The sequence below is a fragment of the Anguilla rostrata genome, chromosome 10 (assembly GCF_018555375.3).
Source record: "Anguilla rostrata isolate EN2019 chromosome 10, ASM1855537v3, whole genome shotgun sequence".
NCBI classification, from domain to species: domain Eukaryota; kingdom Metazoa; phylum Chordata; class Actinopteri; order Anguilliformes; family Anguillidae; genus Anguilla; species Anguilla rostrata.
Genome location: NC_057942.1, coordinates 11,999,362 through 12,020,878, shown reverse-complemented (window position 1 = coordinate 12,020,878; position 21,517 = coordinate 11,999,362). Strand labels below are relative to the sequence as shown.

At 44.5% G+C, this 21,517-nt stretch overlaps 2 protein-coding genes across 3 annotated transcripts in view; one reads left to right on the top strand and one right to left on the bottom strand.

Moving 5' to 3' along the window:
- LOC135264976 (leucine-rich repeat-containing protein 75B-like) overlaps positions 1-19,705 on the top strand; it is a 40,039-nt gene extending 20,334 nt beyond the window's left edge. The window contains exon 4 of the mRNA XM_064354118.1: positions 17,569-19,705. Within this exon, the coding sequence (XP_064210188.1) occupies positions 17,569-18,166 (598 nt within the window). The 3' untranslated portion in view covers positions 18,167-19,705. The remainder of the gene's footprint in view (positions 1-17,568) is intronic.
- The window catches only part of LOC135264975 (glutathione hydrolase 1 proenzyme-like), a 63,436-nt gene that overhangs the window by 33,045 nt on the left and 8,874 nt on the right, over positions 1-21,517 (bottom strand). The gene's annotated exons all lie outside the window — the stretch shown is intronic.

The window sequence follows — 21,517 nt, the reverse complement described above, 5'->3', positions numbered from 1 at the left end:
GAAAATAAATTGAATTCTGGCGACCCAGTCAGAAGCAATGAGCGCGAAGTGTGAAGACAATGTTTCTTTTACTGGGAATATTCATGTTAATATAGACATGCACTCATTGTTGTAGACAATGAGACACCTGGGAAAAACTTGCTGTAGTGTAAATTCAATGGAAAATGAGAAATTCGGAAAGAAAGAGTCAATACTGGCTTCACACAGGCCTTCTTCTGTTCTGTATTTAAACTACTTTTTGGAGTGAATGACCAAGACTCGCCACCCAGGGCCCTGGGTGACATAGCGGTCCTTTTGTAGATCTGTAATTAGGTAGGTACATAGATTTGGTCCAATCTCCTAGCCATGGTATGGAAGACACTAAGACATAAAGAGGATTAGACATGAGGAGGATTTCTCTGTATTTTGGAAGGCATTGGATCTGACTCCTCCCTTAAGCTATGGAATCAGAGCTGAGAGATCATTGAAAAGTGAGACTGTTTTGTACTGCAGAATCCTGCAACATTAACTACCTTCCCCCGCCTGCAAATTTCACAGATCTTAGGTGTGAAAGCAGTTAATTTTCTCTGAAACAGACCCATTAATGCACACAGAAACTTTCCCAGGTCTTCACACCAATTTGGGGGCTGTGTTTCTCAACCCCCCCACTCGTTGCACACCGCCAGCCCCCCCCCCCCCCCCCACCACACCTGCGTCCATTTCTCCGTCACATTTATTTTTGTCACCTTTCCCATTTACGCGCCCATTCAGTACACCAAGAATCACACCAATTTAGAGACACTCCATCACCGGCAATTTCTGTTAAAAATCTCATCCTCCTCTCCTCTCTAGTTGCACCGTCATCTGCTGTGACATCTCTCTCCATCCGTGGCTAAGCAGGGTCTCAGCACTCAGGGAGGGCTGCATGTTTTGTGATTGTGAGCAAAGCCATGGACGGCAGGTTTTGCAGTCTGTATTCTATTTGACAGGTCGGTCAAAATATGATTTACCACTGCAGCAAGGATTATTAATGCTCCTTCCTTCCTTTCTTGGTACAAAGGGTAAGAGTGGGGGGGTTGTCTGTTACCTATTTCATTCCCATCTGGGATACTTTGCAATTCTGTCTATAGCACTTCCAAATCAAATTTAAATTATTTGGTACCGTTTCCATCAACTTAATTGTCCCTTTTTTTAAAAACCGTGGTTAGTACTTGGTTAGCATATGAAATGTGTGAATTGCTGATCCGTGTAAACACAGTGCAAATCATATTTGAAATATTGAAAATGTGACTAAAGAGAGTGCTCCTCACAGTCACCATTGGTTGGAGCTACCTGGCCACTGGCATCTTGAATTAGTCATCTTGAATTGCCGATTTTGTGTATGTTGTGTAACATACGCCTAAGGAATGTATCCCTAAGCTCATCACTCATCAGCTACCCTGGCATGTACTTCCCATTTCCTAACAACCTGACGAAGGTGTTATGACTGAGTGAATCTGCGTATTCAATGGTCCTCCAGCACGGAAATGACTGTTACAACCAGGTTACAAAACAAGAAGGGTGAGGGCTTTGGAACGGGGGAGCAGTCTGAGGAAAAAGCAGGCAATATGTGTGTGTAACAAATGGCTTTTCTACAGCAGGAAAACAAGAGTCGTTCATAATTATTCTCTGTTAGCATAATAGAGAAAAATCACTCTGGTGTAATCACATTTTCCTTGAAATCATAATTGAGGCCGTGCTGCAGCCGAGTCTGTTGACTGGCCCAAGCTTCCTTCCCAGACTCTGCTTTCGCTCGCCCTTGTGGGATATTAAATTGTGCCCTTCCGTGGAGCAAGTAGTCAGTCCCACTCATGCCGTAAAGCCAATCCAATCAATCTCAGCCCTTTCACCTCAACCTTGACAAGGGGCTTAAGCATCTCCTGGGGTCTTTACTGTGATTGAAATCATACACTCGCGTGGATCAATGTCTACAGGAAGTAGCGAGACAGACGAATTTCATATGCAGCGGGGAATTTGCAGGCCGCAAATGCGCCACACTTCACAGTTGAAAAGGGGGACTTTAAATACAAAGACCGGAATGGCAAAATATGTCTCTTTCAAAAGCAAACGGTTTGCCTTGATTTAATCAGCTGGTTTAATTTTGCAACCTCACTTAAACCTTCTCTGATGTGATATAACCTTCAAGGGGAACTTTGATACCTCTCACAGTCGGCATCCTATTGATAAGTGATCATCACATATTTTTTGTTTTATCCAAACATTCAAGTATTTCTTTCATTTTTGCCAAGCTTATCTTAATTAAAAATATGAAGGCTACTCTGAACAGTCAGTGATTAAAGATCCTTTCCATGCGAACTGCATGATAGAGAAGTCTCTATTGTGCAGTGAAATGGAATATACCCTGCCAACTTAAACCCTGGGCGATGTGAAGGCTTAATTCAAATCCTGAACACAATATTTAAAGACAGACTATACAGGTTTTTTTTTTTTGCTTGAAAATGGTATAAAATGACCATACTACGGCATATCTATGATGCAGTGGGTCTGGCAATCTATATCTTTACTTAATTTCACCAAATTCATGCAGCTTTTACCTGTAAATTTTGTTATTCTAAAATGTGTTTGGCATTACTTTAAGCTAGCTAGTTATGTTAGGCAGCTAGATGCCCATTGTTGGCTAGCTTTTGTATCAAAGTCTGTTCTTCTGTCTTCCCTCCGTATGGGAATTGCTGTTACTGTTTATAGTTGCAATTTAGCTCACTGTGTAATTCACCAGCATTTAATTCAATCGGGAACTGAATTGATAAAGTATGCATGGTGTCTAGCTACATGTTGCCAACTTCACTAACAAAGCTAACAAAGTTGCAAACAAAGACTCTCATCCTCATCAGGGTTCACTGATGATAAAGCACAGAATAACTGCCTAGGCATCAGTAGTTCACCTGCATTTATTTCAATCAGGGGAACTGAATTTGATATTGCATGCATGCTATCTAGCTATGTGTACCCAACTTCACAAAAAAAAAAATAAAACACAGCATAACTGCCTAGGGACAACTACAGAACACAGGTCAGATAAGATAGCTACAATAATCATGTACCAGTTATCCATAGCCATGAACATAAGTTGTATTTGAGAAAATAAAGAGGCTAATATTTGAATAGGATACAGATAACTTCATGAAAAAGTAAATCGCTTTACAAGTGTATTAGCTAGCTATAATGTTACTGCTAATGTTACTTATTACACACACAATTCTGTGTTTACATCCCAGTTCTAACTAAATGTCCAAAATAGCTAAATATCGAACAAGGAAAAACACAAAATAGCGGCACTACAGAGTTCTCACATGCTAAGGGGTGGACACTATGTAAAGATCATTGTAACACTGCCTAATTACTGTTACCATCAATATGGAATCATTCATGTTGCTAAAAATGCTATTTTGAATATCTCTGACCACCCCACCTCTTTGCTTGACATTTTACTTGTAGTGCTCGGGGGTGCGTCCTCAATGATGGTATGGGTGGGGTTCAGGAGGGAGGAGGGCCAAAAACCTACACAGTATTCTTTTAAATTCAGTAAATTACTCTTAGGCAAGAGGTCAGTGTCACGTATTAGGAAATTTACAGGATGTCTTTTGGTGACCAAAACAGGACCACTGATTATGATGGTTATTTGTGTAATACAGTGACACGTGTAAATTTAAAATTATAAACATCTTCAGTAGGTCATGTTTGTACCAGCTATACACATTTAATTAGCAGCTTTGTGTGCCCAGACTGTGCCTTCTGTTTATGGAAGATAAGCCATAATTAAATGTCTGCAATGACCCAGTTAGGAGTAGAATATATAATTGAAATGAATTTACTTCCCACGCAGTTTAAATGGAACTGTAGAACTTCTGTAGTTCCAGAATCAGGGAAATCAGTGGTTCCGCCCTCTGTCACAACAAGAGGCTTAAGTTCCTGGTCTAATCAGGCTAATCTTTGGGAACCAATCAAATACATCACTCATTTTTAATGGCTGGAGACATTTTCATTGCTGAATCTCACTACAGTGAGAAAGATTCTGATTGTGATATGATGCTGGAGTAATGCCAGTTTAGTAGTATTTCACTGAAGTTTTTATGCCCTTAAAGTGGCTAAATGAATTTATCTAACCGTGGCCAGTGTGTGAAGGAAATTCATCCTGTTGTTTTTCAAAGACATTTCACTGAAGCTGTATTAATCTTTATGACATGAAATATAGTCTTATAATCCAATAAATTTAAATTTAAATTGTCTCACACTGGCATGGTCTTGTTCTTCTTGTAAGAGAATGTAAGTGATAAGACTGAGTTTAATTCAGTTGAATAATTTCAAAGAATAGGCTGCACATTAAAAACAAGGTGCTTCAGTTAGCTATGCATTGCATTGGTGCTCAATGTTAGCATAACTTCAGAAACTTCTGTACTTTTTCATTATGAGCAGATTAGAATAACAGATTTTTACGTTGTCATTATTTTCTATATGTAAAGAAAAGAAAATGCTGTCAGAAAATCACCAATAAGTTTTCCAGATGTAAATATAGGCATGATAGCTGCATTACCTATCAAATGACGAGAAGATTCCAACATGAGACTTTCCTTTACATTGTGCCAGTGTCCGAAATGGCAGACACCCCCAAACATCCCCTGAAATGTCAAAACAAATGAACCTTCAGAGCAAGATGTTTCTGCTTGGACTAGGAACTGAAGTCTCTCTGGGGATGTGCATTTTGCCAAATCTGTATTCTGCAGTGTATAGGCGTCATCAGGTGTGCATGTGAATTCTCCCCTATGGCAAGTCCCTCTTCCCCGTAGCAACAGAAGTGCGTGTGGCCGATGCTTGTAAGTGCGCTCGTGGTTTCCAGAGCCAGGTTTAAGTGGGCTGTGCGATTTGCGATAATGCCAGCTTATTGTGCCACCCTGAGTGACGGTCCCCACGCGCACCCGTGCTCGTGCCGGCCCGCAAGAGGTGATGACTCGACAGCCGCAGCTGTGACTCATGCCTGAGCCGCCGCCAGCTCCCCTGCCTGCCTGTCACTGCAGCGGTGCTAAAGGCGGGAATCGGGCTCCGGTCTCGGCCCAGGTCCGCTCTCTCCAGCCCAGGTCCGCTCTCTCCAGCCCAGGTCCGCTCTCTCCAGCCCAGGTCCGCTCTCTCCAGCTCAAGGCGCTCGCTACGTCGGATTGCGGAAAAGCCCTGCCCTCTTGGGATCACAACTCTTTCGATGGAAATCGAACCGCCGAAGACTGCGAAGGGGGGTGGGGGAAGCTAATGAAAAGCTAGTGAAGCCAGCTCTGTTTCACCAACGGTTTTGAGATGCCGTTCCTCATTGTGATTCAATGCATAGTCGACCCTCTTTGATCACGCCTATAGGTTCCCACAGACGGGGGGGGTCTTGGGGTTTGTGCACAAGCATAGGTGTGGGTGGTGTTGGGTTTTGGGGGAGGGGTTTCGGTAGTCTGGGATACTTGCTGCCATGTGATAGGTGGGCTGGGGGACAGATGGGCACGCAGGGGTGACCAAGGTGTTCAGAGTGCTCCTGGAGTGCTCATCTCCCACTGCCCACTGCTTCCGACCTCAAGCTGTGTTGCATTATTACTGTACCCTCCATCTATCTATTATTTATATATTTGTGTGTGTGTGTGTGTGTGTGTGTGTACGTGTGCGTGTGCGCAGACCCCATCACCATGGATATAGGCCTTTCAGGATTAAGTGAAGCAGTACTGTGGGAAGCCTTGCAGCTCTTTGTTGCACCTTTTACTGGATGTGTGCTGAAACGGTGCTGTTGATGGGGGCGGACCAACTGTTCAGCCTCAGTCATGTGATCTGCACTGCTCTGTGGGGACTCCGTAGCGAATAACACACATACGCTCCTGGAAAAGAACATCAGCACTTGCTCATCAGCAGGATAGAAGGGCAGGAAGGGTGGTTTGGAAGCACGACAGCACCGGGAGAAGCCTGTGGGTGGGTGGGAGGGGTTGGGGGGGCGTTCACGTTCACGCGAACGGGCTCGTCCCACTTCAGCACCAGCTGGAGCCGCGGAAGATCCCCGGCTGATCCAGATTGCAGCTGGCAGCCCGAGCGCTGCCTTTGCGGGGGACAGCCTTCTCCAGGGCCAGACCTGAAGTACGTGGGAGGCCACAAACAGCCGGAGCGAATGCAGGCAGGCGGGCTCCACTCTCCCCGGGACCTGGGTCCGCTGCGGGGCTTTTCCTCTTCCTTGCCGGCCTCATAAAGGAGCGGTTGAATAATGGAGGAACGATAAAACATTCATGCCTTTGCAAAAACAAAAACCCTGCAAAGTGAGCCACCGGGTCCACCAGAGGGACACGGAGAGAAAATCGCTCCGACTCCCAGAAGAAAGGAATATGGTACGAAAGGGCATCATTTATTCATGGAGGCCTGCTTTGGAGACTTGACTATCTGCTTTGACCATTACCACAGAACACAGTGTCGACCCCTTGCTCTTTTAGTCCTGGGGATGTTAAATTTAGCATCTTTTGCTAAATGTCCCTGTTTTGTAAACCCATTATAGTTATACTAACTGGGATTCAATCAATATTTGATTTAACTAACAATTAGAAGCAAGAGTTGTTTTTGTTTTTTCATACATAATTTGGTGAGTTCAGTAACCACAAAGACAACTTGCCAAACAGAATTTGTGAAGAAAAAGTATGGACTGCATTTACTTGTAAGGCAGGTTATAAGTCAAATGTTGATTAAATACAGGCTTATGACTACATAAAGAATTTATATTATTTAGATCCAGTACAACAGTTTGATTGTTTGATCTTCGTGAACACAATTTGGCCATTCTGAAAAAATGTCTGAAACCAATAAAATTATATTTTGTTAGTTGTGAAATATGAGTATAAGGCAGGCACAAATTAAAAAGTTCAAAGAGGGTGCTTAAAAGACCCTTTTTAATGGTGGCAGCTAGGGAATGTGTGGCAGACATGGAGGAGCTGCCTTATGGGAAGAGCGGTGCCAGGAAGTGGGCGGTGTGCACAGAGAGGAACCCGGAATCCGGGCTGTGGCCTTGAGCTCGTCTGATTAACACAGAGAGGGGACGCAATTCGGGGCCTTAAGCAAGAAGAGGCCTGGCTTTCCGGTGCTCAACTGACCCTTGACGCACACTCAGCCAGGCTGACACTTCCTCTCCGCAAATGCATCTGAACAGCAGCGCTGGCGCCCAGTGACATAATCTTGCTTCATAGACAGCTGGGGGAGCCAGGCAAAGACTATAAATCCCATTCTGGCTCAGCCCCTGCCCGGCACTGGGTGATTTAAATGGCAGTTGAGAGTAGTTGCCAGGCACTAGGAAGGGGAAGAAAGCGACGTGTGCACAGGGGACTCTTGTAATGTCCTCTGCTGTAAAATGATCAGCGGCCACTTTGTGGGACGGGACAGTGTAATTGGGAAATGTAAAGGCAATTGAAGTGAGTGCGCCGATGGCCCGTCCCTCCCTGCTTGGAAATGTACATTTCAGAGCATGGGTGCTGTTAGATGTGGCCAGGGTAGCACGTCCATCCTGAAAACGATTCCAAATTTTTTGAACGGGAAGCAAGGTTTTGTCTCCTTTCCCCTCTTTCCATCTACATGGTATGTCAGCCAGACATTGGCAGTCGATACCGGAGTGTTGTATAAAGGACAGATTGGTTGCCTAATGTGCCAGGGATTCATTCCCATTGGATGAGAGCATGCCCCTCCCAGGGCTTGTTTTTAACATGGATTTCTAATGGCCTAATTTTAATGTGTTTATGATGTAGGATCGAGTTACCAAAACTTTCCTTGCAGACACAAGTAAAGGATGCTAGAAAGTTTGACAACACTGCCCCTTAAATCCGGGTGTGTCGTTTAACACACGTCGGTTTAGAGGCATACTGCTTTCAAAGTCATTTCTCTCAAATAAAAGGCAATGGATGCTGTACAATATGCTGCACTCCTTGACTAAAGAAAGATCTGATGAGCCGTATTCAGTAAGGTACACAGAGAGCTGCGTTTTGCTGTACTTTGACCTTGGGTAGCTTCTGCCGGCGAGTATAATGTTGGATGAGTGGCCACTTTTTTCAAACAGCTAGGTTTCTGTCGAGCCCTCCCAGAAGCCCTCCCCTGCAGCCTAACGGTGAAGCCCCCGCTTCCACTGAAGAGCTTCTCCAAGCCCTCAGCCCACGCCAAATTTTAATTAAAATCCCAGTTCCCCTCAGTCACAGGCCAAGGACAGCAGCCTGCTGCTGGCGGAGTTGCCCGAGGAGAAACCCCGCCTGAGGTGCTGACTGTCAGGTGATTCACGTCAGGCTCCTGGGGGTGACATTGTTCTCCCCGCGAGCTGTCGGGGAACAGGTACGCCGGAGCGCTGCGTGATGCAGACCACGTCTCCTCGCGGAGGCGGGGCCGATGCGCAGGACGGCTCCCGGCGAAAAAAAACCTGACGCAGGAAAAGCGGTGCGGCAGAGGCGACGGTGATGGACGCGCTCGTCTGGCGCGTCCGCCCACGCCGCTTCCCTGGCACGCCGCGCCCTCCCGCCGGTTTATTCTCCCGTCTAGGTCGATTCGTTTTCGGCCGGGAAGAGCGTTAGCCTGTCGTACGTCTCTCCCCTAATGTAAATCTCAGAGAGGAGGCGGAGGTCCTGTGTGCGGATTCCTGGGCGATGCGGTGGTGCGAGCGAAGGACCGGAGAGGGAGAGTGTGAACTCTGTCCTGCCTGCCTGTGGCGGCATGTACTCTGCCTGCATGTGTGTGCCCCGGAGAGGAAGATGACAGGGTGCAGGGGTGTGGATCAAGCCTTCGCACAGCAGCTCATGAAATGAGCTTTCTGGTCAGGAGCAGGGAGCGAGGGATAAAAGGGAGGAGAAGAAAAGAGAGAAGGGAGGGAGAACGGAGTGGAATGAGATTCCGTAATGGAGCAGGCTCTGTTCGATTCACGTTAATGAAACAATAAAGTGGGGGCCTGCTTCTGTATCGCACGCGCAGACACATTCACGCCCACATGCATGCAGGCGCACACGCGTGTGCACACACACGCACACACATACATACATACAGTACACACACACATACGTACGCACTCATACAGTACACATACAGATATATACGTACATGCAGACATGCATACACACACACATACAGTACACTCACACGCACACGCACACACACGCACACTCCAGTGTAAATAATGAATTCCAGCTCTACACCTGCCTCACACTGCTTGTTCATAAGCATCAAGGATTTGCAACATGGGGACTCAGTGGTCATTTGCATAAAACACAGAGAAACAGAAGGCTGTACTGTTAACATGATGCAGAGTTCTGGGGATGAATGCACAATTGTAATGTGGCTGACAATGCGAAGGCTTGGATCCAGGTTAGGGCACATTGAAAACGCTGTCTATTTCATGTATGTGCTTCTGCACCAAGGCGAGAAGCAACTAGCTATTACCGCACTGATTGTTTGCAAAGTAAAGCAGAACAGCTGAAATAATGTGTCTAGGCATTTGTATTCCTCACCTGGAATCTGAGTTTGATGAAAGGACAACCATTTGCTGATATGGTCTGGCTGAGCATGTACATTTTATCTCTACATTATTGCTTTTACTTTGCTTAACAGTGCATCAAGTCCCTGAAATTGTGGTTTTTGTACAAAACCTTAGTCGCCAGCACATTTACACAAGACTTAAATGTCATAAAATCTGTTGAAAAATAAGGATACTGGAGGATTTTTTTCAGCAGGTTCTCCGCAAGTCTAATCCCGTTGTCTGAGGGGTACCCTATAGGAAGTGCGGTTCTTTTAGGTTCTCACGCTCGTTTCCAGAGAATAGATTTCCTAGAGACAGCCTGGAGAGCCGTGATGTCTGAAAAGCTTGTGCGACAGGGCTTCTCTCAAGGTGAATGCAAACGCACACGCTGTTCAGGAACACCAGGTACCCTTTTTATTGCCACTTAAGGAGATTTGTTTTTTCTTTTTTTAAAACCACGAGTGTCATTAGAGCCTCGGTTTCTGTACCAGAGGTGTTTAGCCAGCAGCCCACTGCTATGCACACGGAGGGGGGGTATGGGAGGGGCGTAATTCAGAGATGATAAGCTTATTTAGGTCAGAACAGTCAGATCACTCCAGCACAGAGAGGAAGGAGACCCTTTCTTTCTTAGAGATCTAATGCCCTTTTCCTCATCAAGATCACACTAATAATCATTAGTTGAGCTGAATGACAGCTTTCTTTCTGACTAACACAGTGACATAAGTGGCTCGTATTCAGTGGATAATTCCTTTACTGCATAATAGATAATTGTATTCCGCTTGTGTATCTCTCTCTATTAAGTTAATAGCACATTGAAAGATACATTGTGTACAGAACATTATGTTCTCTTTGTCTCTTGTTCCCAAATGCATGTTTTTTTTGCATATTTGTTTTAATATCTTGAAATGTATGATATTGCATTATGTGCCTATTGGTAATACTGTTGGTTCCATGACATTCTGTGTTAATCTCTCAGTTTGTTCGAGCTTTCATTTGTCCAATGTCACCCAAAAGATTTATGAAATGCCCTTGTGGGATTAGCTGTTACCATATGTACTCAGAAGTTCATTAGAAGATGTGGGGAGTCGTCCAGCTGGGACCAGTTCTGTTTGAGCCATACTACCAGACTTCTTCGCCAGCAAATGGTCGTCGTCGTCCTCCTCCACTTCAATTAATCCAGTTTGGCGAGTACCGACGCTGTGGGGAGGGTTCCACAGTCTGATTTCTTCCTCCTGCCATGAGCCGCTATTGGCCGTGGTGAATTACAAATTCTGGCTTGTCTCTCAGCTGACTGAAAGCCATCATCTGTGCTGTCGTCCTCAGGAAATCTTTTTCAGGTCAGGAGAATATCGCACGAACGTCTTATTTTGTGATTATGAATATTGTTCACCCACATGCTGGCCGTGGCTCTGCCCGATCTGTCTACACAAGATGTCCGATGGCGGCCATTATGCTTGCAACGTACTGCGGAAGGGAAAAGACAACAATGGGAGTGTGTGCTGTCTGACGTCCCCTCTCGTTCAGATAAAAGAATGCTAGCTTCCCAAAATATTTAGAAATTGTGTCTTGCACTGTCATGGTTGCATAAGAAAGTCTGCAGAAGCGTCTGTCTTACGTAGGGACAGGGTGTGAAGTAAGATGTCACGGTAACTCGTAACCCCGGTTGCTGGGAGGCAAAGAATGAGCCCAACAAAGAGGGGCTTTAAAGAGAGTCTACATCATAGGCCCTGGGATGCTGCCAAAGCTGCATGTCCACGATCTCATTCTCTCCAACACAATCTGCCGTTTTTAAAAGTGTGTAATTCAAAAAAGCACTCGTCCTGTAACAAAGGCATGCCCATAATAGATGATAAGTACAGACCTTAGTATTTATATATTTTCCCCTTGGTTTTTTTCTTTTGTTGCTGTTGTAGAATTCTTAATCCAGGGTTCATATTAAGGAATTACAATAATATACCTCATAGGTGAAGTACAAAATTACAACTGAAGGATATTTCAAGAATAAATAAGTGTTTTGGTTGGAACTGAATCACAATACCTGACCTGACAATGAAAGCAATTTAAAACGCTTCAGGCTCAACAGCAAACCCAGAAATTAAATCTTGAATAAGTCATTATTAGAAATATTCAATAGGACATGACCCAGGGACGCTGGAGACAGTATACAAGATGTGAAGAGTACTGATACCTGAGAAGCAGATTATAGCTTCCATGGCCATTTCCTCCTTTTATTTAAAATATAAATGCATTTTTTGGGGACTTGCTATCTACATTAGTGATTAAACAGTATTTTCCCTTTTTCTATATCTGTTGTCAGATAGACAGTTGGGCAAACCATTCTGTGCTGTCAGTATACCCCAGGGCACTGCTGCCCTCAGTATTCAGTTCATCCCCTCATCTCGACTCGATTGAGAGAAAATTGATTGGCAGCTGAAGGCGAGCCTTCCACCATGCCATTAAAACCATATCCCAGCATTCAAAAACCAGCTCTAATACAAATGCCTGACACCTTCTAAGCAAAGCTTGTGGAACATGACAGTTCAAAATAGGGCAGGCCATACAGATGTGAACTGAGCAGTCAGTCTGCTGAAAATGATCATATCCTGTTCTCCTTTTTTGGAGGAAGGGGATTCACAGGGGAGCTCCTATGGAAATTTAGATATACACTGGATTTACGCATGTGCAGCTCAAGCGGTGCTTGCATGTTCTCTAACACTGCCACCTTTAGTATTCCACTCTTGTAGCTTTAGGATGAAAGCACAGCCCACGAGACGTTTCTTGTGCTGTTGAATCCAACAGTCTTCGCTGCTCAATATAAATCAGGATCTCAGCCAAGATCTTTCTCAGAGAGAGGCTGTTCTGTAGCGACCTGCTTTCCCCAACCCCGCTTTGACTGTGCCATCTCTGCTCGCACTCATCTTTGCTTGGAAAAAAAAAAAAAAATCCACAGATTTTGTTTTCAGAACATGCACTAAATTCCAAGCTGTAGAGAAGTGCAGTCAGTTTTCAATCTGAATATATTAAGAGCCCAAAACAGAGCTTGTAATGGTAAGTCGTGGTTTAACATTTACAAGATCATATCCCATTTAATTATCTTAAATGTACTTCTAATGGAAAGGCTTTTATTATACCTTTTTCGTATGCGTTTATTATTAGTTCATATATCACTATTTAAATGTTCAACATGTCTGCGTTATAGCTATAGTGTGGCATAAAGGTTGAGGGCATGTTGAGCACCTAAAATGTATGAATTGTAATTGGTTATTGTATTATAATAGGGTTATTGTAAAGTGGTCTAATCTATCATTGTTTTTTTCATTTGTGCACATGCAAAATAAACCATTTTGCATTTGCTGTTCTAGCCTATCACTTAAATGCTTAAATGTGGGAATAGTTTTTTTTCTTTGGTTTCACACTGTTTTTAAATGCCATTGACTTGCTGCCCTTGAGATACGTGATGTCAATTCCGTATTGAACCACAGTTTCCATCATGCTTCTTTAGCACTAAATCTCATAAGCACTCACGTAAGGCACACATTATTTTCTTGGAAAATGGGTTAGCTAAAACAAAGATAATAGAGCAGTTGCAACCTGTATTTGTTCATGATCTGTTCTGCATGTCATATTATACTACTGTTGAGCCTATGGTAAGTATCAAGAACTGTAGGCTAGTGCAGAAGTGCTTAGTGTAGTGCGGAAATACATTCTGCTATAGATTTCTAAAGATTTCTAAAATCTATTTGTTCTGACTTAAGTCAGACAATATTGCTAATTGCTATAATTGCAAGTGCATGTTTTGCAAGTAGCTGAAGTTGTGTCTTTTTGTTTCGATTTATGTGAGAATCACACCATTTACTGCCTACTGCATTGACTGTGGACCCCAGTACTGGCCCAAACAGTCTGTTACAATAGAATTCATTTGTAGCTCCCATGTCCAGCAATTGAGCCGTAGTCCCTCAGGGTTCACGTTTCACCTAATATCTGCATTCTCTGCAGAAACAATTACGCATCAGAGTGCTCTGGGTGTTTGTGAAAAGACCTGTGTGTTATTCACACTCCTGCCTGCCTCACTGATACCACTGAGAGGAAAAGGGATGCTCTCTGAATCCACTCCCAAGTGCTGCGCTCTTTCGGGGACTGCACTTGCAGTTGATGGATAATGTTCATAGTTAATTATCATTAATTATATTAGTATTAAATAGGGTCTTCTAAAATTATAGTTTGTGAATTTTCAAGTAAATACTTGGCGAATATGTTATATTTTAAGTGTTCCCTGCCACAGTTGCAGTGCTGGATTAGTACGAAGATTCGACACAGAAAATGTCGACTGTAACATAGCATTTCCATTGGGTGGGAAGGAGAGAATGTTCAGTAAAATATTCAGCCTGGGTTATCTAAAGCTGCTGCTCACTATTCTGCTGTGAAAAGAATATTGCTGAGTGGAGCAGCACTTTCATCTCCTTTCGTTTATCCGTCTGTTAAAATGCAAATGTATGCAAATGCATAGATACATCCAATGCAAACATGAGAAGTCTAGAAGAAAAAAAAACTATTTTCCAGTGTATGAGGGCAAACCTGTTGCACAACATATTAGCCAATTAGTAATCTGATCTTTGGAAGTAATCAGGTTCCATAGATCCGATTGAGATATTTTATATATACTGAAGCAATTATTACTGAAGCACTATTTCCGTGCTCTTGCCCGGGATTTGAACAGACAAGCTTCACATCCCCAGTCAAGTTCGTAAAAACCATGTTTTCACCCTGTTCCTCAGAACACTCGAATGACCAGGCTACCGTTTTAGAGCACATACTTTTGAAAGAGAAAGGCGTGGAGCGCTCTGTGCTCAGAGCGTAGAGAAGAATGGACTCCACTGCCAAGTGGAGCAAGAAGCTGCTCCAGCCTCACAAGTACCATTCTGTGCCATCCAGTATCTGCTGCAAGCTGCAGACACCAGCCAAGGGCTTCAGGGCTATAATAATAATAATAATAATATAAGAATAACTATAGTTAAAATTTCATTTTTGCACCGAAGACATCCAGTAACTCAGCTGTCACCTCAGTGTCCCTGTGCTCCAAAAGCAAAGCCCTATACGGGTTGTAGTGACATGAAGCACTGAAAAAACGTGAAGACGCTTTAGAACACTTGGATAGAATTCTTTGTTGCATTGATCGGAATTTCGGGTGGGGGGGGTCGGGTGGGGGGTTCAGACCCGAAATAGCCCTGGACCCAGCAGCATCGCTGATCTGAGCCCACGCAGGAACTATTGATTGGCCCGAGCAGAAGACAAACAAGCTGGCTAATTCCATGCGTGCATCGATGGACAGTGATGAAGCACGCCGTGAATGAGCTGATCGGACTGGCGTACAAGCCGAGGACTGGATAAGCATGTCTGTGGAGACCAGCATGCTGGAGTCTACCTTTCAACACAGCAGAGCACGTCATCTGTGTATGCGTTTAAAGGGTCTGAGGGTACACGTGGTCTGCAGGGCTGCTCTATATCTAGCTTGTTTTAAAATAGGTGGAATTACATTGCTGTATTAAAAAAACATAAAATGTGTTTTTTATTGTGAAAACGGATTCCGGACACCTTCACGAGAGAGATGGGCGAGGAGGCTGAGTGTATTAATTGTGGTTCACTACAGAAATCAATAGCTCCACAAATCTTGGCTCCAGTTTGCTGAAGGCCCTTTTTCCTGGCTCACGCAGAACAGAAAGTGGCAGGTATAATGACGAGAGACAGCAAATTTATGAGTCTGCTGGCTGGGGGGTGTGCAAAATAAACTATGCAACCATCTGGATTATAAATATTTCCTAGTCATCTTATAAATGAATTTTTAATCTGACTGTGGCTAGGTTCGTTTCTTGACTCCACTGGGTTTAATTAGTGCGATGAGAGGCATTAAGTGTAACACCACACACTGAGTGAGGAAAATATTACATAATATCCCTTTAAACAAATCTGAGGCTCACCATTGTTTTCTGCTGTAAGTCACCCGCTGAGGTAAAGGGGGACTACAACATACAGTATTGAAGGCAACATCGATGTCTATTCTGCCAGTGGTTTCTCTTGTTTCTTGAGGATTAGGCCTGGACATAGACAGGGAAACTGAAGTGTCTGTGACTTGACTCTGTAGTAGAGAATACCAGAAGGTGTCGTTGCTGGCAAAATTGTGTGTTTATCGTTTTGTTTTTTGTAAAAGCGCCCCCTTTTATTTTGCATTCAGCAGCACTGACGTGTCATCCGTGGCGGATTGCCACCGGCGTGCTGCTCTATCTGATCCCGTGGGGATCTGAGACGGGCTACAGTAAGAGCAGCAGCTGCCTCCCACACTTCAGTCAATGCTCATTTCTGCGCTTCTCTGGGGGCCGCTCGCTCTCCCCCGCTCGCCCCAACCCCCCGTCAGAACGCAACGTGAACGCAACCCGCCCCGCGCCGGGGAGGTTGACCTTTGACCCCACAGTGACGGAGTTGAGCTCCCCGTGTGATGACAGCTTTGGAGCCATTGGCTGATGGAGACACGGGACGGCACAATAGGGACGGTCGGCTTGCTCCTCGCTGTTTCCGCCCCCAGCCCCATCCCCTGTAAAAACTTCTCTTCCCTCGCACTTTTTTTCTGCTCTATTGCAGACGCGCAGGCAAACCCAGGCACTGGGCTCTCTGCATCGTGCGGTCACCCCAGGCCTACCCGGCCCCCTTACTCTAACACAACAGGGGTAACACAAAATGACATGAGCCACTAAGTTCCCAGGACACCACAAGAGGATGCAAGTGGGAAATATATATATAAAAATATTTTAAAATCCCTGAATCCAACCCCAATCCCCGGGCTCCCTACTCCCTAACATCCTACACAAGTGCAGAGAAAGAACCAATACGTTCTGTTAATTTGTTCCATCCTGTAGGTTTTCAAAAACCTACAACATTAACAAGCGCCAAGCTGACTGTTTTTCTCCAACTCCAACTCTGGATCATAGTATTGCATTATCATTTCTTTGTTTAGCAGACAGCCTAATCCAGAATGGTTTATACAGTTTATATCTATGTAACATATTCATTTGTATAGCTTGGAACTTACTGAAGAAAGTTGGGTTAGGTTCTTTGATCAAGGGTGTGACAGCAGCGACCCATGTTGGATTTGACCACCCCCCCCCCCCCCCCCAACTTCTTGAGTTACAGGCCTAGTTCCTTGAACACTGCACCATACAAGTTGCCATTAGGTCATTCACATGTTAGGGGAATATTTCTTTATCAAGCACTTGACAACTGATGTGGTAAAGGGTATCTTACAGTAATAGCTACAATTGTACCCTTTTCCCTGTCCTGATACTAAGTACTATGGCTAAACAATGAAGGAATGGGCCTGACTTTTTGGGTCAGTATGGGGTTACATAACAGTTCCGGGTTTACAGTATAATTAATGCTTTGTTTCCTAATCTGTACTGGGTTCTGGCATGTGGCTCTGGCTGAATCGTTCCTGTTCATCAGCCGCTGTCATCCGCCAACCACATCCCGCCCCCCCCCCCCTTCCCCCCCGCCCCGGAGCCCCAGGGAGTCCGGAGCTATGCACATCAGCGGCCAGCAGGCAACGCAATCAATTGGCTGTGCACTGACTGACACATTTTAAGTGGCTTCTACAGTCAAGACATAACATGGCTCCTTTCAGATCAATGAAAGGGAAGGGACTTATTATGGGAGGGCTTATGCAATTAACACAAGCAGTCACACGCGCGCGCACACACACACACAAAGTAAAGATAATTTACATTGTTAACTGCCGGGTGATATGTGAATGCGCAATCAATGAGACAATTACGTGACATCCTCTGACACATCATAAAATGGAAATGAGCTATGGAGGGGGGGAAGACAAAATGGAGGAAGAGAGCGAATTTTGATTCCCCCTGATGCTCAGCTGACTGTGATCATGTCAGGGCCCCCCATCATTTTCAAGCATATGAGAGCAGAGGTTCAGAAGTTCAAAAGTGACCTACACATTCAGAAATTGAAAATCTCATGTTTCTTTTTTTCCCCTTCTCCCTCAGTCTGAAAACTACACTGCAGAAGAAGCTGTCCAATGACACCGTGAACCTGTCGGGCATCCCACTTTCCAGCAGAGATGTCCACCGTGTGCTCTACTACCTCCAGAACAACGGCGACATGGTGGTGTCCGTGGACCTGAGCTTCACCGAGCTCCAGGACGAGAACCTCAGGCTCCTGTTGCCCTTCCTGGGCAGCCTGCCAAAACTCACCACCCTTGCCCTCAACGGCAACCGTCTAACCCTGGCCATCATTAAGGACCTGTCCGAGGTCATGAAGGACCCAAAGAAGTTCTCCAGCTTGGCCTGGATTGACCTGGGCAACAATGTGGACATCTTCACCATGCCCCAGCCCCTGCTGGTAGCTCTGCGCAGGCGATGTAGTCTAAAGAGCAGCCTGCCTACCATCTACGAGTATACCGAGGGGCAGCCCTACAGCTACCACATGGAGACCTCCATCGAGGAGGCCAGCCACTATGAGGAAGAGGAGGAAGAGGAGGAGGAGGAGGAGGCAGAGGAGGAGGACAAGCTGGAGCTTGAGCCATGGGGGATTGGCGAGAAGAAGGTTTCCCAGAATTTCACCCTGCACTACTGTGAGAGGTGATTGCCTCATCATCACGTACCAAGCTGGCCTGGTCTTGTTAGAGGCCCCCCTCCCTCTCTGTCTCTCAGTGTTCAGTTACCACCTTCTACAGCCTTGCCCCTACCTCCCCTACCTCCCTTCTGTTTCCTGCATAGGCAAGTGTGAGCCGGCTAGTCAGCAGCAAGCATTGAGAGGATCCTCTATCCAACAGAGTACCCTAGACCGCCTCGCCTCTAGAAGCAAGAAAGCTAGCAAACTAACAAAAAACAGAAACTCAGTCACAAAAACTGAACTGGATGACAAGGAAATTGCTGAAATGTGGTGTTGCCTGTGACTTACTGTGTTGGTTGATGGTGCTCCTGGATACAAGGTACGGTTTCATTGGAGGGGGTAGAAAAGAAATTTGAGAACGCTCCCCTCCTTCTTAGTAGCGGCGGTGGCAACGGCGGAGCAGATTCCGAAGATCTTGGTGAGGAAGGCTCAGATCAGATGGACTGACGCAAGAGTAGCATAGTGGTGGTGCTGACTGGAGCCGTAGACCCAAAGCGTGTTTTCTACCAGGACTGAGCCTGTCTGTGGCCGCCTGGGTCTAGCTCCACATTGTGTGTGCTCTGTTAATCTCCCAACAAAGGCTATGAAACAAGTTCAACAGACTATACAGCCGACGACCCATCACGTGACACGAGCAAAACTGCAAAGTCAAGACTTTTCGCTTTTTTCCCCCCCTTTCTAAACGTTCACTTGTGTCACTTGTGTAGATGTGAATGCCGGTACAAAACATGAAACTGTTGTGTTGCAAGGACTTTTTTTGTGAACTGGGGATGAACAAAGCAGTCTTAGAAGACAAACGGGTAAGACTCAACAAAAGGCCATGTTCGTTAACTGTCTACATTGGTCTAAAACACCTCAGTCCTATTTTTGCTAATGTTATCTTTCATGGTGGACTATCTGAATACATTGATTGAACCAAATGCAAGGTCAGCAGCCTTACTGTAATTAAGCACTTGATGAGTGAGTGATGAATAGGTTTTTTAAACACAGTAAGTCATATTGTCTCAGGCTGACAACCTTATGAAGTGCTTCAAATTTGTACTAATTTTAATGTAGATTGTACAGATCATATTACTGGATATGATAGACAGGCCCATGAAAAAGATCAGAGCAAAAAATGAGAAATTAAATTAGATGTCTCAACCCAAAAAAGTGCCCAATGAATAATTGCCAAAGTTGCTGTTACCCTCTCATAATCCAACCCTGGCATCTAAAATTCTAAAATCCCATAAAAGGGGAAGCAGGAGCAGGTACAGCTGCAGAGTGGAAGACACAGTTTCCTAGTAAAGTAAATTTAAATAATAACTATAATATGAATAAACCCCCAGCCCCCCCCCCCTTTTCCAATTAATCACAGAATAGTGAGGTGGTGCAATAGAGGGACCGCAGAGGCTTGCCAGGTTCTGAGTGAGGCTCTCGTTAATTATGTGGCTTATGGGGCTGGAAGGCCCGGCCAGGGATCCCCTGTGCGGCCGAGCCATCTGCCCGCTGCTGATGCTCCGCCAGCGAGGTGGGTGGGTGGGGGGTGGTGGAGAGGGGGAGGGGGGAGAGGGTCAATAGAGTTCCTCTGTTGAGGACATCCCAGGCAGGTAACAAATTACTGCAAAGCCGACCCAGGTCTCCATCTGACAGAGGAAAGGCACACTAAACGAGTGTGTGAGAGAGAGAGGGAGAGAGAGAGCCAGGAAAAGGGAAGGGGCAAGCCTTTGTGCAAGCTCTGTGTTTGTATTGTATTTAATTTTATAGGAACCTGCCCCCCACCCCCCATCCAAAAAAAACAGGACTGTATATGTACGGTAACATTTACATGGGGGTCCCAGCCGCCCCCCCACCCCCACCCCCACCCCAGCCAAAACGAGGACCTTTAATTATGTTGGATGCCAGGCAAACAATACACAGGCCATTTTGAAAGCCGGTTGAAAAGATTTGGGTTGTTCTACTTTCAGTGTATTCAGCGAGTTTGTGTATTTAACCGTATCGGTGGTGTTCCCATCATTTTAACTGAAAATCAAGATTCATTGTTCCAGCATAAAGCTGTAATTTGTTTTTCAAGAGTGTGACTCGACTGTTAAATATTCCTTAAGCAGTGGTCTTTGGCAGTTCCAGTGAGGTGCTCAGTGTTGTTTGGACATGCTGAAAGGTTCTCATTTGGCCAGCAGTAGCGCTACTGATGCCCAGGAGCTGGTTTCTGTCCATTGCCCTGTGGTTTGCCGTGCACTTTTATTAGACATACGTGCAGACTGGAGTCTCAGTTTCTACTGTCTGAGATCTTTCGGTTCAACATTTATGGTTATTCCCTCTGTAAATGAAGCAAATCAATATTTTAACTAGTACAAAACTATTGAAAGATCTTAGAAAATAATACAGAAAGACCACAGATCAGTGATAGCTATGTGTTTACCTATTGATTCACACTTAAGGTTGCTGATTTAATTGAAACATTCAATTATATGAATAGTATTATCAGTATTAATAATACGTGTAAACAAATATGGTAATAGGTCAACCTTTCAGCGGTATATTCTGCTATTCAGTTTCAGTGTTTTTTTGTGTGTACATTTTTCCTCCATTTGGTCCATGAATTGTTGTTCCAATTTAAATGATATGTGGCATTCAGTGTCCTGACAACTGTACAGTCTGCGATAAAGCTATCACCTTGTTTCTGCAACCCATTTTTAGTGCTAGAACATTGTGTCATTACATGTTCTTTGGTAGTTTCAAGATGCAACAAAATATATGTGATTACAGTCTTTCTTACTGTTGAAGATTAAGCTCTTCTGCTGGAAAATGACCTGCATAAAAAAACCGCAACACAAACGGCAATAAACGTAAAAAAACTGCAACACAAAATGGCAGACAAAGAACAAACATAGCCAGTGTAAGTACACTATTGCCATCACATGGTATTTAAATGTGAAGATATTCAGTTCTGTAAACATTGACCATCTGGCACAAGTTGAAAAAAATAATAATAGCGTATTAGGTTTGCAACATTTTCTTGACAAGACAAATGCCAGGAGGAGGTGAAACTCAATTATGTTTAGGTCATATTTGTGTCCGTGTGTCATTTGTTTTTATAAATTTCATCTGCATGTGAGCCATGGGTCAATATGTCTGTTCCGTCTCCTGTATACTGAGAAAATAGAATTATAGCTTCAATAAAAACAAAAACATTAAATTATAAGCTAGTATCTGTGTTTTGTGAGTAAGAGCTATACAAGAGAAAAATGCATCACCCAAAGACATGCTATTGAAAAAGCCGGTGTACTGTACACAAACTGTTGGAGCCTTAATGCTTGGTGGATATGCATTGTGTATGCT